The sequence below is a fragment of the Acanthochromis polyacanthus genome, chromosome 2 (assembly GCF_021347895.1).
Source record: "Acanthochromis polyacanthus isolate Apoly-LR-REF ecotype Palm Island chromosome 2, KAUST_Apoly_ChrSc, whole genome shotgun sequence".
In the NCBI taxonomy this organism is placed as follows: Eukaryota; Metazoa; Chordata; class Actinopteri; family Pomacentridae; genus Acanthochromis; species Acanthochromis polyacanthus.
This window is the reverse complement of record NC_067114.1, coordinates 17,800,316-17,818,166: the sequence shown is the minus strand read 5'-3', so window position 1 is coordinate 17,818,166 and position 17,851 is coordinate 17,800,316. Positions and strand designations below refer to the sequence as shown.

The 17,851-nt window shown below is 39.8% G+C and overlaps 1 protein-coding gene across 1 annotated transcript; it reads right to left on the bottom strand.

The window, feature by feature from the left end:
* Positions 1-74: 74 nt before the first annotated feature.
* On the bottom strand, positions 75-15,972 carry LOC110961471 (AN1-type zinc finger protein 3-like). Its single transcript, XM_022209099.2, has 6 exons — positions 15,595-15,972; positions 9,297-9,337; positions 8,879-9,067; positions 7,271-7,336; positions 5,039-5,254; positions 75-2,201 (listed from the first exon to the last, which is right to left on the bottom strand). Exons 1-6 carry the CDS (start codon positions 15,675-15,677, stop codon positions 2,047-2,049), a joined length of 750 nt encoding a protein of 249 aa, XP_022064791.1. The 5' UTR covers positions 15,678-15,972; the 3' UTR covers positions 75-2,046.
* Between the last annotated feature and the right edge of the window lie 1,879 nt (positions 15,973-17,851).

Genomic DNA, 17,851 nt, shown 5'->3' with positions numbered 1-17,851 from the left:
GAAAAACATGCTAAACTCCACAAAACAATCCACTTTCCCATCCATTACGTCAGTAAGTACACCAGAGATGTTCGTATTTTGTCTAATCCAGTTTATTCTTTCTGAGTAAAAGAAAAAAAAATGTTGGAAAGGGGAAGCAAAAAGGGAAGCAAAAGAAACAAAAATATAGAATTTTCCACATTCACCTTCCCCCTTTATAACCACATTACAACCAAAAATGCAGCACTACACTTAAGTGTAAGTAAATCTGAAACGCAAAAGAGGTTAAATAAGGTCTTCTTTAAGATACACAATATTCATTCATTATGCATTTTCCTTTCATTCCCTCCATAGTCCACCAGGAAAACATTTGGAAGGTAATTATTTGCTGATTTTCACTTTCAGCACTTTGCCAACCCCAGCGCTATTCCCTCATCCTTAGTATCACAAGAAAGAGGGAGGAAGGAAGGGAGACAGAGAGGGTGAAATAAGGAAAAATAGAGCAATCAATACAGGGAAAGATGAGAAAAACAAAATAAAGGAAGAAGAAGGAGAATGCATGTGCTCTCATCATGCTGGCTGGAAATCATAACATGTAGTCAAGGATAAAGTATCGGTGAAGGGAGTGAAAATCACAAAAAGATTAAGTCTTGCTTCAAAGCTGGCACCAAAAATCAGCTTTAGAATGTCGATAACTGAAACAAAGGCCTGGAACAACATTAGAGGCCTGAACAGCCATTTCAATCCCAAACAGGAACCTCTGAGTTTGCTATTGCAGCTTCAGTCCAAACTCAAAGTGTACAGCAATGTTTGATTTTACCTGTTTGTGCTCAGCATGAACAGCAGCTGAGCACATACAACAACACAAAGGAGTCGAACTGTGAGTATTTGCAAAACTATAGTAACGTGTGACAATGCAGACATTCCAGGTCCATTCAGAGATCGAAAGCACACTTTGTCTCTCATGTCCTGCAAATTTTGTCTTCCTGAAGTTTGTACACATCCAGCACACACAAGCCATAAACCGCCCAAAAAGACGAGGGATGCGAGGAGGAAATGTCTCCATGTGGAAGAAAATAAGATGAAGACAGATGACAAGAGGAAGACAGAGGAAATCCTCAACAAATTAGGTCTTCATCAGTCGCATCCCAACACTGAAGACGGGTCTGTGTGGGTAATCCGAGGACAACCAGTTCACTGTTCCCACCACCAGTATGTGTGTCTGAGTCCGACACATGCTGCAAGTTCTGAAAATGGACTTAAGAGTTTCCAGATGGTCGTCAAAAATTCAATCAAAGGAGAAAATGGTGTCTTGTAGAGCAGGAAAAAAGGATGTGAGTTGGTAGGAAGGATGAGCTTCAGTATCCTGAGGTGGATGATTACCAGGTGTTTGTGTTTCTAAAGGTGTAGGATTATAGGTGGTGGGTGGCCAGGGGGTAAGACCCTGACTTTAACTGAGGCTGTCTAGCTTCACAAAGTCTAAGCCCGGCGCAGCGTACAAAGCAGCTCTGGTCTGATTTTGAGGTAAAGAGCACAGTCTATAAACAGCGCCAAAGCCAAAGTGTACATGAAGGGTGTCCATTTCTTTCTCCTCCTCTTCATCATTCATTGCATCTTTTGAATTTTCTTCTCTGAGGTAAAGAGTATATCCTGGCTTCCAAGTCAAACATTAGTATAAAGCATCGTACTTCTTCTCTTCATCATTTTATTCATTCTTACTCCATTCATACCTGCGTAGTCAAGAGCTTGCAAAAAAAGTGAGGAAATCGTGTATTTCCTTTGCTCTCTATAGTTCTACCATTCCTGTGTTTGTCTTTTTCCAAAATGCATCTTAGCAGCAGGGATATGACGAAGCCAACAGAGGCAGGAAACAAGCAGGATATCTGTAACTGTGGGATTTAAAAAGAGCTCGCTTAAGTTTAAAAAAAAACAAAAGAGTGGAGATTTTGTATCCAAAAAACCTGCAAAAGTCCTGAAAAACAAGGTGAGAAGAAGAAGAAAATCATATCCCTGTTAGTGCTGACACACCGTCTGAACACGGAGATTCATCTGAGGGGGAACGGCTGCTCAAGAGCACTCCTCCCCGATGCGCTGGCATGAGCGGCCCACCTTGCGGTCGAGCTTCACCATCTTGAGGACGGCCTCCTGACGCCCACGACCCAGGTGGTCAAACAGACACTCGTGCTGCTCTGGAAGTCGGTGGAGCATGCAGAAGACATAACCTGGAGGGAGGGAGGTGGGGTTGTGGGTGTAGAGAGATGGAAAGAGGTCAATTTGCTGTGTTTACTGAACATACAAACATTACTGCTGTAGCTGAAAAACAAAGCACAAAAAGAAAATATACAACTTAATAAATCAAATAAAAAGTGACAAAGGAGTATGTTAACTATAAACATACAAGATGTACTGTGAGCGCCAGTACCTTCAGATGCCAGTAAACATCTCAGTAAATACGCATTAAATTACCAAGGGCAGACAATATGTACTGCCTGCAGCCATGCCTTTGTAAAAAGCCTTTGTAGCAAAGAAGACATTTTACTTGATAGCTTCCTCTTTTGACTCCATTCAGCAGACAACCCTCATCCCTCTCATTGACTCTCTGTCTCTACTGTAGCGCTTTCAACAAAAGGCCCTGCCACTGTAGGAGGCTCGTTAAGCTCAGAGAAGCTCGTTAGCTCTCATCATCTTAAATTCATTCATTAATACACATAATAATACTGCTGGCATTCAATAAGTGGTGATTAAAAGCCCAGTTTGACAGCTGGTTGCTATGCAATTAAAAGCTACGGCACACGAATGGAGTGGAAAAGAGAAAGTTGCATAACGCTGGACGTTACGCTGCCCCATTAGAAAACCACAAATAAAAATTTTCTACCAGGCTCACTGCTGACATTTCGCGACTTAATGGTGAATCGAGTCATTTTAAAACGTTAATGAGCTGGGGAGAAATTTGGTCATTTGGGAATATTTTTGGGTAAATCCATGTGTGCATGATAAGTTTCAAGTTGTTTAAAGATTTAGCATGAAACTCAATTTGTCTTAAATATTTATTTTACCTGAAGGTAAAAATGAAAAAAAAGCAGGAAGAAAAGCTAAATAATGTACAGATTTAGCAGAAAACTCTTACACTAAGTTACACAAGGTATACAAACACACTATGATGCCTTGTCCATAATGACATCCTCGATGTTAAGTTGAAGGCAGCCAATCTGCCTGTCAAAGTAGGAAATAGGGCTGCTGCCCGTTAGCTTGGCATCAATGAATCCATGGTGAGACGCTGGAGTCGGCAGCATGAACTGACTCAATGTGTTTTACTGTCGTGCTACAGGCACTGTTCGGAAAAAAGCATTTATTTAAATAAAGGAAAAAAATAGTTCTGTGTAAACATCTCATGTTACAACATGGACACCTGCGGCTTATAGTCAGGTGCAGCTTATATATGTACAATTTTTTTTCCTTTTTTAAATTTATTGGGTGTGGCTTATATTCCAGTGAGCTCAATCGTCCGGAAATGACGGTAGACATGGCTCCACTGGCTACACCTGCAACCTGCCCTTCTTGGTTAGAAATGCAGCGGATGAAGACCACCTCCCTGAATAATGCCTGTTCCTCGGCCATTCACTGCTCTTCCTGGAGGTTCCCTGTGGATGAGTCTCTTAATACAACCTCTACTGAATAAATGAGTCGCCAATTATTGTGGTTATGGACTTCAAATAAAAGACTAATTATTTACAGTCAATGGCCAACATGAAGCATGGTTCAGGGGAAAATAGACGCATCCAGTGTGCTTATAATGTTGTTTTAGATTGCATCAATATTTACTGAAACTAAAACTTATCTTCACATTTTGGAATAAGGTCAGTAGGCCAACAAGAACATTGATTTTGTTGACCAAGCCTGGTCATATCCACTGTGGATCTGAACTTCTGATCTAAGAGGTGCATTCATTATATAAACTCAAAATCGGTTCGTGGTTGTGGGAAAAGTATATTAGTGTTTCTCGGTCAGAAATTCTCGCACAGATGCTTGCATGTTAAATGAGAATGGAAATGGTAAAGGTCCCACTTTTGTTGAGCCTCCACATCAGGAGATATGACTTAATTAGCTGTTTAACTCCAGTGCTTTTACTCTCTATCATACTAACACCTAGCAAGATGAATATTAGAGGCACTGTGTAACAGCAGAAGCCTACTGAGCGTGACAACATTGGATCAGAATCTCTGCTGGAGCTATCTTTTCTCCCCCATTTACAATCTGAAAAGCATTCATGCTTTCAACTCATTATCAGACCTTCTTGGCTTACACTGTGGAACATTCTGCAGAACCATTAGCAAAGTAATCTGCAATTACCGCAATAGTCAGAAATCACTATAATTGCCACCATTTCCCCTTTTGGTCCGCAAAAAGCATGTTTTCATAGTAAGCACTGGACTATTAAGGATGGATGGCCCATGCATTAAGGAGTGCTTGGTGGAAAAAAAAAAAAAGGCAAGTCAATTTCCAATTTAGGAATTATTGCACTGGTTTAAGCAGATTGGTCTTTAAGCAGTGAAGAGCAGTGATTTTTTAAGTACTTTAATTTGTATGCAAACAAATTGATTAGCAAACCAAGTATTGGTTTAAACTGCATTAGTGTTTGTGGTAATTGGCTTATGCTTTATGTGCAATGTGAAACATTCAGGCTTTTATGTAATGGTCCCCGAAGGCTAGCTAAAGAACTCTGCTCATCGACATTTCTGTCAACACACCAACACATGCCCAGGTAATAGAAGCGCTTCTCTGTGTTGAATGTAAAATAAACAAACTATGACCAGGTTGACCAAAATATGTTTCTCTATTTATGAGGCCAACAATAATCACCGCAACAGTCATTAAATACCTCATTCACATGCAAGGCACACGAGTGAGGACTTTAATAACAGCTTGCACTATATCATGAATGTATTTAATGCATATGCTGCGGTGTGTGAGTGGACCTGTTCATGTATGAACTGTATGCATGTCTCTTCTTGGGTCACACAATTGTTAAGTTTAGGCGTAAAGAGATGTGTTGTCATACCACAGCGACAGGAACCCAGCTCTTGCTGTACCAGCTCCAGTTTGGTTTGGCAGCGATGGCAACGTTTGCGGCTCCGCTGTTTAGAGCCGCTGCGAGACGAGGATGACGACGATGATGCAGACAAAGATGATAATGATGACGAGGACTCCTCACCCTCTGGGACCTCACCCACTCTTGCTCGCTTTTCAGGTGAAACATCACTTTCTGACTCTGAGGCTGGAGACACACACACACACACGCACGTGCACAAAATTAAAGGAAAAGACTGTCAGCTGCAACCACTGAGCTCCTTAACTGGAGTAGTCAACATATATTGGTTGGCTGGAATATTTAGTACTTTTCACAAATCTGAGAAAACAATCCACAGGAGTTCTTCAATATACTGCTGAGGTACTGAGCAATTTGAGATCAGGAGTCACACCAAACCAGCATTTAGAAAAATGTATGGAAACACCTTAATAGGTCAACTGTGGGTATCCAGCATATTTATTCTTTATGTTGCAGTTACACATCTCTATCCTATCTGTCCATACTCTACTAATCATAAATAGGCAATTGAACAAAAATCAGGTAAGTAATACTTTAGTAATTTATAATGCATCCGTTTTCTGTTAGAGATACAAAAGCATGTAAAGGCTAACCAGCCTTCTGAAATGGTTTTGAATTATATCTGCTAATATAGTTAGAAATCCCATCTCCATTTTTTGTTACTCTCCCGTGCACATAATTTTTTTAATAAAGCACTAATTTCAAGTGCGTCCAGGACTGCAGCTTTGACTAGAGTTTCAACACAAAACCTCAGGCCTGTAACAAGACATGATTTAGTCCAGCCTGCAACTGGGAGAGGGTAAATGATGGAACACTGAGACAAAAACTCTTCTGTGTTAAATTTAAAAAAAAAAAGAGAGATTAATAGTTCTCCTGTATTAGATTACAAGCAATCCAGCGTCTGAGACAGTAGGAACGAGGAGAGAGCTTCCGCTGTTTGGCTGGAATTTCAACTCAGTTTTTCTCATCAATCCTACAGACTTTTTTCCTGGCCCGGCCGAAATGCAGATCAGCGCTCAATAAATCTCTGAGAACTAGGCCAAGCTGAGCAGTCAGATCCCCCCCTAGCCTGCCCATCGATCCCTATATGTGTGTGAGTCTGTGTGTCTGTATATGTGCAATTACATGTGGAAAAAAAATGGCTTCCTTATTGCCTGTCTTTTGTTATCCCAGTAAATCTCTTTGGGCAATTTAGATGTGCTGACTGTAACCACAAGTTTGTTTTTTCCAAAACATGAAAAAGATACTGAAAGCCAAGGCATTTGTACTACAAAGCGACAGATAACGGAATGCAGCTTTACTTTAAGAATACAAAAGGCTGCACAAAAGACTTAGTCAAGCCCAGGTGTATCCAGGCTTTAAACTAAAATATAGACACGCGATTTAGAGAAACATCAACTCAGCCAACAATAAAACGTAGAAATGATGACTTGGTGTGTGTTGTGATGTGACGCTCACATGATCCCGTTGCATTAGACAGGGGATCAACATGTTCACACGTGCTGCCTTGCCTACTCTGCAGCTGTCTTAAGCCATAAGCGGGTTGTGACTGTAGCGGGTTGCGTCAACCACAGGTGAAAGGGCAGTAAAAGGGAATCAACACTAGCAGAGAGTCAGTAGTGCGTTTTAGACCCTGTTCAGCCCATTTCAATAAATACCACTGATAATGCTGCAGGCTACACCAGCTCCACACATGCATGTGTAAGCTCTGCCAGAATCTTATCACTGTGTTTTGTTTCATCTGCGATAATTTAAGTCTATTGTTTTCATCTATTGAATCACATACACACCTTACAGTAATGTGTCGATGCTAACCACTGAGCTAGAAGACTCTTTTCTGTGTGACCTATGCAATTTTAAACCTGTATGGAACGTCTACATTTCATTCTGTGTCACTACTACATATGTATTTCTATTCATAATCTTCATTCACTCTAGTAACTCCAGTGAATGCATGATTGGCTTTACATTTGCATGCCCTGGCAGACACACACTGCTGCTTCCCCTGTATCCTTCCCTCACTATGCTGTTTCTCCTGGAAGAACAATTAACGTAGCCATTCTAGATCAATTCGCCGCTGTTGATGCTGCTGGGTCTTCCGATCTAAGCTGCTTAAGGGGACATGACAAGCACACAATGAAAAAGCACAATAATGGACATTGTAGCAGTAGAGCTGAGGCGTACCTGAGTTAAATGAACGTTTCGTAGGAGTGGATAGTGAACCCAAGACTGTGTCTGTGCTGGATACCCCTGAAGGAGAAAGTATGTGAAGAAAAGGAAGGGAAAAGGAGCAGAGATGAGACAGCACAGTTAGAGAAAAAAGGAAGACATAAGAGTATTAGATTCATCATGTTTAGACATGATTGTAATTTCTCTCAACAGCAAAATAAACAAGTTACCATTAACAATTTTACAATTAGTGAATAAAACTGAAAATAGCATAAACAGTCCTAAAATAAGTGTCCTCATACATAAATATGTACCGAATCCACACATGCCCACACGCTACAAAAATGTAGAAGCCAAACATAGAAGCCACTGAGCAGTGTTAAAAATAAAAAAAATTGACATACTGCAGCAGATTGACATTTTGGTTGTATCTTAGGGTACCCTAGAGTTTACAGTCCTAAGTGTCTGAAAATAAAACCTGTTGGAGAATCTACTGGCGGTTGCTTGGATATGCAGGTACTGTTTTCCACATGGTAGCAGGATGAAAAGACCATGACTGGGATGTGTGGAATCCTTTATCATGCTGTAAGCTTCCCCCCCTCCAACAGCAACTATGATAGATAACTGTGAAGGAGAGACCGCAGTGTGCATGTGTACAGTCTGAAGGCAGCCAATTGACAGCTGACTGTGGGTGAGAAAACAAGATTAGAGTTGTAATAAAATGTCTGTTGAATGATCCAGCTGTTCCTGACCCTGTTTAAAAAGTTATGGTAAAGTAAGGAATAACAGAATGGAAGTAAGTCAAATGTACTCATTTCCCTTTATTAAATATGCATTCTGCAATTTGTGCCTTTAATTTTCCCTGAATGAGAACAATAAACATTTCCTTAGGGCAGTATTTATTTCTCGAGACAATTAAACTTGGAACATCAACATGATATTTTAGCATTGGCCACATCAATAAGCAAACATTAATGAATGTGCTTGGCAAGTTAGGCGTTAATTCCAAGTCCGTTTCAAGAGGTGCTTTAAATTTTAGCTAAATAATGTCAGGCAGTTCTGTATTTTTTTTTTTAAATATCTCCTGTTCTAACAGTGGACCAGGTAAGTGTGGGAATTTTTTCACCAGTTCTGCACATCCATTTGGTATCCACTTTATTGTCCTGTCCTGAATTGGCCTCCACAAATAACCTTGTCACTGTACAGCCATGATGGATGCCCTGGCAATTGGAGGTGTCCTCTTAAAACCTTCACTTCTGAATAGATACCCTTTCCTATCATTTTCTCTATCTGTGCCATGAGGACAAATATAGCCAGGGCAGGGGCACTGCAGCTGCTGCTACTGCTGCTTCAGCTGGCAGAAACTAATAGCAGTCTTCTACGGAAAGATGCCCTCGACTAAAAGCTACAATATTCTGGTTTTGACCACTAAAAGTGAGAGTTTGCGCAATAAAACACACTTGAAAATTTGCAGCTGCCAAGGCATACAATACTTCAGCGTATAGGACAAGCATTACAAACCAAGTAGATCGTGTTACATAGTGCTGATGTTCTACATTTCAGAGCAGGAAAGCTCCACCATCCACAGGTACAAACAAACCTCCTGATTAACTGCTGTCTTACCGTCCTGAACAGGCACAGAGGTCACTCCCGTCTCTCCAGGCAGAGGGTCTTCTGATGCGTTAGGCATCGACATCAGGGACTGACTGATGCTGCTGCTCGTTTCATTACAGAAGAGGTCTGCTTGACTGCGGCTGGTGCTGGAAGAGGCCTTTGGGGCACAATCCTCGTTTGGCTGTTTCTTCTGAATGTCTACGAGAAAAGCGACATTGTGAACCATTTTGGAGCATCTGTGTGCACGTTTTATTTCATCGGCTGTCTTTTGTGCATGAATGTTTGAGTCAGACTGAGACAGATTGAGTGAGATTTGTATGCATTTTTTGGATACTATGCAGAGACAGAAAATATATAAATATATATATCTAAATACATAAGTTTAAATAGACACAAGATAAGCTAATCAAACAGAATAGCAACTTACCTGCAAAACATTTTGAGCAGAGATTCATAGTTTTGCTCGACCTGGGAAAAATAGAAAACGCAAGAGTGTTATTCAAGCAGTTTGTACAAGAGAACGAAAAATGCAAAGTGGTATGCACGAAAAAGCCAGTGCCTTTGGCTGGTGGGTATCCACACAGCAAGAGTAACAACGTGTTTCCATGACCGCAAGTCACAGCCTGAGACGTTATTTTTCACTTGGGATCCTGGCAGTGAAAAATTCAAGATAAGAAGTGTGATCCGGGCTACAGCTTTAAATTATTCACAGAATCCAAAGCTGTCATACCACAGTATGAGGCTGTCGAGGCTTGTGTAGCAGATGAAATCAAGGGCAAAATCAAGCGAGGAGTGACTTTTATTCAAAGCTTTTTCATTGCACAATCTAGTAAAGAATATTATAAATATTAACTCTAATTACAAAGCTGCACATTTATATTATGCATTGCATGTATTTCAATCAGACCTTCATCCAAGCATATCATTTTTAGAAACAAGCTCACACATGATGATTGTACGACAAATATAACTCTGAAGACGTGTTAAACTGCTGGCTGCTGAAGAAAGTGAGCTTCTATGAATATCTAAACACCCAGCTGTTGTTCTCAGGAGCTGCTTGACTAAACTTGAAATAAACGCACAAAAATATGACAGCTATAGTTATCAGGTGGCTCACTGTTGCTATTGATAATTATATGTGTAAGTAAATACACTTGAGTTTGTTTTTTTTTAACATATAAACTTTTTTTCATTTGGAATGTAAAACGTAGACTCATTGGTAGATAAGCTCTGGATTCTTCCCATTCATTGTGGTCAGAAACTGCTTTACGGAGCTTTTAAATGAGCTGAATAAAGTTATTTGCTGTTTCAGTTTATATATTATACCTGTGAGGACTTTACTCCTATGATATAACTATCTATATTCATTGCGTAGGGTTAGGGTTATCATAGGTACAATCAATGGTCAGCTGTCACTACATTACCTGCTAATTTGATTCTCTGCAATGCAGTAGTAGCACAGTTTGAAGTAACAGCATCATAAATCAAGGTGATTCGATTTCGTAAACTACTAAATTGCGATGGAAACGTAAAGGCTCTAAGGCTGTGTGTTTGTAATGTATACAGCTAACAAGACAACTGCTCAACTACTCTGATGAAGAGCAGCAACAAATAGAGAAAATTAAAAACCTCAGTAACTTGCCCTGCTTGCCAACTACAAAAGCTTCATCAGTACAGCTGAGTCATTCGTGTATTCCAATGGAAATGTTCTTACTGTTTCCTTAACATAGTTTTCCCTTCCCGATCTCGGTTAAAGACCTTTGATAAAAAATAGCTATTGTTGTGGAGTCGGTGACTGAAGCCTTGCTGATTTCAGTGGCACAGCTCTTTCACAACAGATGGCTCTGGCTTTCCTCTGAGAAGGCTCCTCTCATTTCCTCCCCAGCCCTCGTCCTTACTGTCTGTGCACTGAGCGTGACGGTCGCTGCTATCAGTCACATTCTATTTATTTTGGGCGCTTCGATGCACACCTTTGTCCTCATTTCTAAATGTAGGGTCAGCTGCAGTCAACCTGTGGGCTGTCTGTCAGTCTGCCGGTGTGTAGTCTTGGGTATAAAACAGAAAGGAGGAAGGAAGAAGTTAGGATAGAGGAGACACCTCATAATGAGACACAGGCGGGGAGGAAGCCAGTGCTCGGTAAACAACAAGTCATATCCTGTTTATCAGCCTTACAAATCAGAGGTAATCAAACCACAGATTCATTAAGGGAAAAAAAGGGGATAGGGAAGGCTGAGAGAAACTATGCAGGAAAGAAACTCTATGGTTGTTAAGCTGAGTGAAGCCTGAACTGAGTGTGCACAACCTGTCTGGCCCACTGCTGTTACTAATGAGAATATTTGATTGGAACAGACAGGAAGATGGGCTCCATCGCCTTGGTGATTTGGTTTGAGTGGCACAAAGGAGCGAGGGACTAAATGTTTTCAAGGAGTTGGGTTCTATTAAATACTACTGCCACGGGCAGTAAAAGTAAAAAAAATAACATGAATACAGATAGAAGTCAGCTCATAGAAAGTATTCAAAGACCACCTGTGCATGTGAATAAATTAGTCAAAAAATGTTGGCATATCTAAGGTTATTGAGGATAAAACGCTGTCAGAGGACTACTAAACTCAGTTTCATGGTGCAAGGGAAGGAGAAATAATACCCTGTACTTGTACATTTGCACTAGAAACACATCTTGTAGCTCGCTTCGCTTCAATAGAAACTTAGGTCAGGACAAGCTTGTCCAACCACCAAAGATACAAAAAGGCAACTTCTGTGTCACTCATCAATGTAACCCATTTCTAATTGAAATAGTATTCAGTCAAAAGGAAAGAAATCCCAACTTGCAAGAAAACAAACAGAACTGCATTGTGCACAGGGATTTTAAAAGCCTGCACTAATAGTTTGAGCTAAGCTAAATACATTTGTGCCATTTTTAAACGTTTCTATGGTACACACAGAAGAAATGTTCCTGGGAAGAATACTACTCCAAGCAGTTTTATAACAACCAGCTCTCTAAAATGCCATTAAAGGCAATTTCATTGCATTATCTTTACTACTTATGCAGCTTATACAGTTGACCACTACCCACAACACAGACAAGCAAATGGATCGACAGCCTCTCTTAAATTAAAGTCAGTTAAATAGGAAGCTTGATACTAAACTATGAGGTTTTAGTACATCCTTGTGTTATTTTATAACACCTTATTGTAGTGTAGTACAAAATAATGTACTCTTCTTTGTGCAGAGTAAAAAGCCAAACTTCAGCAGTGGCAGTAAGTACTTTGAAATTGCAGTTATTGTGACACAAAGTAGACAGTCATTTTCATCCTTTATCAGTCACTTTACTTCTGCAATGCAACCTCTGCTGGTCATGCATTCAATACATCTATTGATCTAAAATGTTTTTGATATGAACAGCAACACAGAACTAATTAATAAACTAATCGATTAAGCAAATACTTGAGTAATCCAGCGATTTTCCATAGCCTTGGCAACAGCAGTGTTCATTACTTTCAGTATTAGACATCTTTTGTGCCAATATGAAATCATTAAAACAGGTTTGTGAGGCAGTATTCTGGATTTTTGGAAAGCAGTCTCTTATCAGTTCATACCACACACCTAAAAACTTTGACAATGACAGCAATAATAAATGTACATCACTAAACAGGACTGCTTTCTGACAAATTTGGATTTATATTGCATATATTTTATGCTTTTTAAACAAATGGATTAAAAAAACAGACCAGGCAGTCTGATTGTTACACACACAATCTCTTCATCAGTTGAAGAAAACCCTGTATATCCAAACATGTAACGCTGCCACATGTACTACAGTCATACTTCTGTAAATGAAATTGAACATAAAATCCTATTTGACCCTGAATATAAATGTCACACACGTACTTTGGAGTCAAACAGCACTCCTCACTTCAGTAACCAACACAAGCTGTAATTTTAGCATGTCAGGAACTGACACATAGTAACACTCAACTTACTACTATGACTATTCTGTCTTATTTGAACTGGCCGGCTTTGACAAAGAGGTACATAGACACATGCAGAATACTGATGGAGACCAACACTACTATTCTACAATAAAAGAATAAATAGAAAAGCAATGCAGCATTCTAAATAACACAAACAACAGCATTAAACTTGCACCTGCAGACAGCAAAAATGAGGCTCAAATCTGTTAGACATGATAAAATTAAGCTACTGCTATTAAGCTACAGATACATAGACTGAATGTGAAAAGGACAAAAACTACAAAACAATGCCTGTGATGACTAAATCCAACTATAGCAGGTTTATCTGCAAGAACAAATCACATTCTCCTCCATCAAATAGGGGTAATTTAAACAAGGCATTCAATATTCTTTCTTTATTGTGCTTAAATTTAAAAGCCTCTGTTCGAGCAGCTCCGCCAAATTAGCCTAAATCTACTCTACAAGTCTCACTGAAGCTCTCTGCAGGCTCAGAGGCACCTCGCTAATACCTTAATGAGAAAAAGTGAACAAAAAAAAAGAGACTCTTTTCCGTTCCCCTTGTTTCTTTGCCTCCCCTGCCGAAGATCACTTTGAGACAATCAAGCCTACTGAGGGACGTTACAAATGGAAGTACAAGGATTAATTTGACATCTCTTGCTGAATGTCACATGCAATTATGGCTTGTAAGGCACCGAGCACCAGTCGCTGCCATACATGGTGCACCTGAATGTGCCTCTTCAAACAAGTTTGAGACAGAAAGAGGCAGGTGGAGGTCAAACATTGAGAGAGAAACATATGAGTAGTGATGGCCCTGATGATATGCAATAACCTGAAATAACTTGTGTGTCAAGTTTGCGGCATAAAAAAACAAGTTTCAGGTGATCCCTTCTAAATCCTTTTAGACCCACCTCTCTCTCTTAGTGGCATGGCATCATAAACATTCTGTCATGTGGGTGATCAGAGCACCCAGATTCTTGTCAAACAAGGCTATAAGTAAGAGAACTCAAGTCTACGAGGGCATACTATTACATTTAGGGAGAAAATGCAGGATGCACTGTCACTGGCTGTGACCATAACAAGCTGGAGTTAGCCAGTACCAGTGCTCCAATTAGTGCTGTTGTACCTAAAGAAACAATAAGTAAGCTTATGTTTTGTGTTTGCTGCTATGGAAGAAAATTAATTCCAATGAGTCAGAAATATGACATCAAAGAACCTCAAGATGGGAAGGCCTGTCTTAAAACAGGTGCATGCTGTGATCAGGGCAGACTTGTATTTTGGCTAGAACTGTATATGCTTTGTTTGTTTGGGGGTTTTTTTTAAAAAAAAGGCCAGAATTGTATATAAAATACTTTTAATACATAGCAATAATTTGTCACAAAGAGCTCAGACAGATGAATTTTGCAGTGAGTCTAGTTCACAGAAAAAAAAACTTAGCGCTGTGACTTTCTACTTTAAAAAGCCCAGCGAACTGAGAAGTTGCTCAAAAATTGAAGAACTGAGGAAATTCCTCACCCTGTAACACTGGTCTCATGCAAATTTGAAAGACATCTAATGCAGAAAATGTGCAACTCTTAGTTTTTACCTTTTGTACAGTAACAAAACCCTTTCTTATGGTTTCACATAAAGCTACGGGAGGTAGGGATGCCATGATTTTGGTACAAACTTCACAGATATTTGAATCTCAGTGACCTCTGATCAGGTGACTCATTACAACTTCATGACAACAGCTGTTTAGACTTCACTTACAATAACAGAAAACTCTCTGGTAGGATCAGACAGTGTGATGATATTCAGTTTTTCATAACTTCTGTGCCCTCACTGATAAAGGAGATCATTTTCTAGAATATTTACACACAGTGAATCAGGTGCTTCAGTGAACTCAGGCAGCTCTTTTAGCTTATATTAATCATAATGGCAGGAAAGGACATTGTTTTCACAGGCCTGGGTGGCTGCCACATTTTTCAACTCCTTTTCAACTGAGCTGAAACCTGAAGGCAAAAGCAAATGAATGGAGAATGTTGTAAAGTTTGACAAATCAATCATATTTTGTTGCTAGCATTTGAAAACAGTGCATATAATTAGTCTACATTTTATTTTAAATTTAGTCAGGTTAGCTAATGCAAAGAGTAAACAAAACGTAAGTCTCTCTTTAATTTTTACATACTGTTATGCATTCTATTTGTGTCAAAGCAAGAAAATAATGTACAGTTCAAGTCAATCAATATATGTTTTTAAATCTCAGGATCATATGACTTGTTGGGCTGGGCAGAGTTAACATGTCAAAACACTCATGGCTCAATGCAATGTACTCATCAGGATTAACGTGCTGATGAAATCAAAAGCAAACATATTGTGCCTATGTACCTACTCTGATGTCAGTCTGTGCTACTATGGATCACACATATCTCAGCAGAGTTGAGCGACCAGTGCCTTGTCTGTACCCCATCAGGTTTCTGATTTAATGTCTCAACTTAGCACGTTAAATATCCACTTTATTAGCACAGTCACACCTGTCCTATCACCTGGAGGGCTTAGCCCCCACCTCCACCCCGCTTTCTCCCTTCACAGGATAAGTTTTCCGAGGCCAGCTGGTGTTAGCTAGCAGCTAAAGCTACAAAACAATGGGTAGGGGGTGATAACAAGAAAAGCAGCTCATCCCTGTTTGAGCTGCTAATGCTAGTGGCTACCGACTCTGCTAGCAGAGAGAGAGAAAGCATTTGAAAAGGAAGGCATTTGACAGGTTATTCGTCTTACCCCCAGAACCCACAGGGGCAGCGCGGGGGTACAACGTTAACGTTACTCGGAGGCTTGCTGCCCTCGCTCCCCGTGTCCCCCATGTCGGTCTCCCGTGTCAGGCTCTCCGCGTAGCAGGTGAATCCGTGGCTAGAGTGAGGGCCTCGTATTTAGATTCCCTTGGCTTTGACAAGTACTCAGTCAACACCCGGGCCAGACTGTCCTGCGTTGTTACGGTGTTAAATGAACGACTTGCCGACACGAGCGGCCACTGACTCGGTGAAATTCAGACCGTTTAAGCCGACATTGACACGCCGGAGCCGTCAAAGCGAACGACGGACGGAGGCACCGGGGATCCTGGGCCGATCAGCTGGAGAGAGGAGCGAACCACTGGCGGAGAGGGGGAGTGTGTCGAGAGCTGAACGGACAAAAGTTAGGCTGGTGTGTTTGTACTGTACATGAGGTGAGGAAAAAAACAAATATAATTATTATAAACACTGTACATGCTAAAACGCCATTTGGACTCCATAAACGACTCATTTTAACGGTTTAAATTTTGAGGAGTTGTCATGGTATGATCCATGCAACACTGCCTTCCTTGAAAGCCCTGAGCACTCAGTGTGCAATTTATTGAAATGTTTAATATTGGAAAATATTTACTACAGGCAGTATCGCCTGCAATTTACAACTAATTTTGCCTTTACAGAAATGGACCCACATTTTAGTGGTCGTTTGATGTATTGAAGACCATATTTTTTTCTGCTTCTAAGAACAAAATTATTGTATTTGCTTATTTTATATCTTAGAAATGTTCAATGGTAGATTTTACTCTTTGGATTGAATTTTTTAAACAAAAATGTGTGTGTGTGTGTGTGTGTGTGTGTGTGTGTGTGTGTGTGTGTGTGTGTGTGTGTGTGTGTGTGTGTGTGTGTGTGTGTGTGTGTGTGTGTGTGTGTGTGCGTGCGTGCATGTGTTCTGTGTGTCAGCATATGTTCAAAACAAGTATGTTCAAGTGAACACATTTAGACAGAAATCAAATTCTGCCAGACTACAATCTGGTTATTATAAACACATCTTACCCATGTCAGACCTATACAAGAAACTAAAAAAAAAGCGAAACTGAAACAGGCCAAAACTGGTTACTTTATTAAGCTAATGATAAGAGATACAGTAGATGTTTTGTGGAAAATATTGATAAAGTAACAAAGAAGGATGGTAAATTACTTGAGTAATAAAGGAACAATCAAAAGTGATTTAAGATAAAGAATGAATAGCAGCAGTCTATGATTTATTCTCTGTGGATTCAGTCAGTGTCAGTCAAGAATGTTGGTGTAAGATCAAGAATTCTCGTATGTTCTCTGTTTTTACCACTTACAATGTCTAAGAATCAACAAAGCACTTGATTGCGTAAAGGGTTCAAGTCGAAGGATGCATTTGATATTGATAAAGTTATAAATATATGTTTAAGCCAATGCAATTTAAATGATCTGATAAATTTATCAATAACAATTTTCCATTTCACTTCTTCATGGAAGACTGCAGTATCGACCCTTATCTTTAAATCAGCTGAAAGAAGTAACCCATCAAATATAGAGCCACTAGTATCCTTCCAAGAGCCTCTAAAATTACAGAAAATGTATTTCAATGGTGGAGACTTTATTCCCATTGCAATTTTGGTTCAAATGGAATCATTTGATTAAAACTGCAAACTGCTATCTTGATAAATGTGTTGTCAGAGTCGAGTTTTTAGATTTTCAAGGCCATTTCAAGTTTTACTTTCAAAGCTCTCCAAACTTAAGCTATCTGTCAAATCTTTGATCTGTGTGAATTTCTACTTAAATAAGAGAGAACAATGTGCTAGAGTAGGTGAGAGGTGTTCCTCAGTTTTTACATGTGCATCTATCTCTATTCTGTATCTGTTGTTTCCGTTACATACCCATCCACATCCACAAACTTCAGAGACTCGGAAAGCTCTGCAATGTTGAAAACCATCTCGAAGGTTTGGATAGAATGTCACCACCCATGGCTGCCTTTTATCTACTGTATATACTGATTCTATCTATTATCTAACATTGATGGGCTTCTGTGTATTGTATTGTTTTATGTTGTATACTTGGTGTCCTGTGGTCAGGGACAATGGATGTAAATTAGCTGCTAGCTAACCCTGGTGCAATTACTTTTAATTGTCCCCTGTCCCTGCAAAAATAAACAATACAATGAAACAAAAGAGACACATTTCAATGGACACAAATGTCTCTGTGGGAAGTATACACATGCA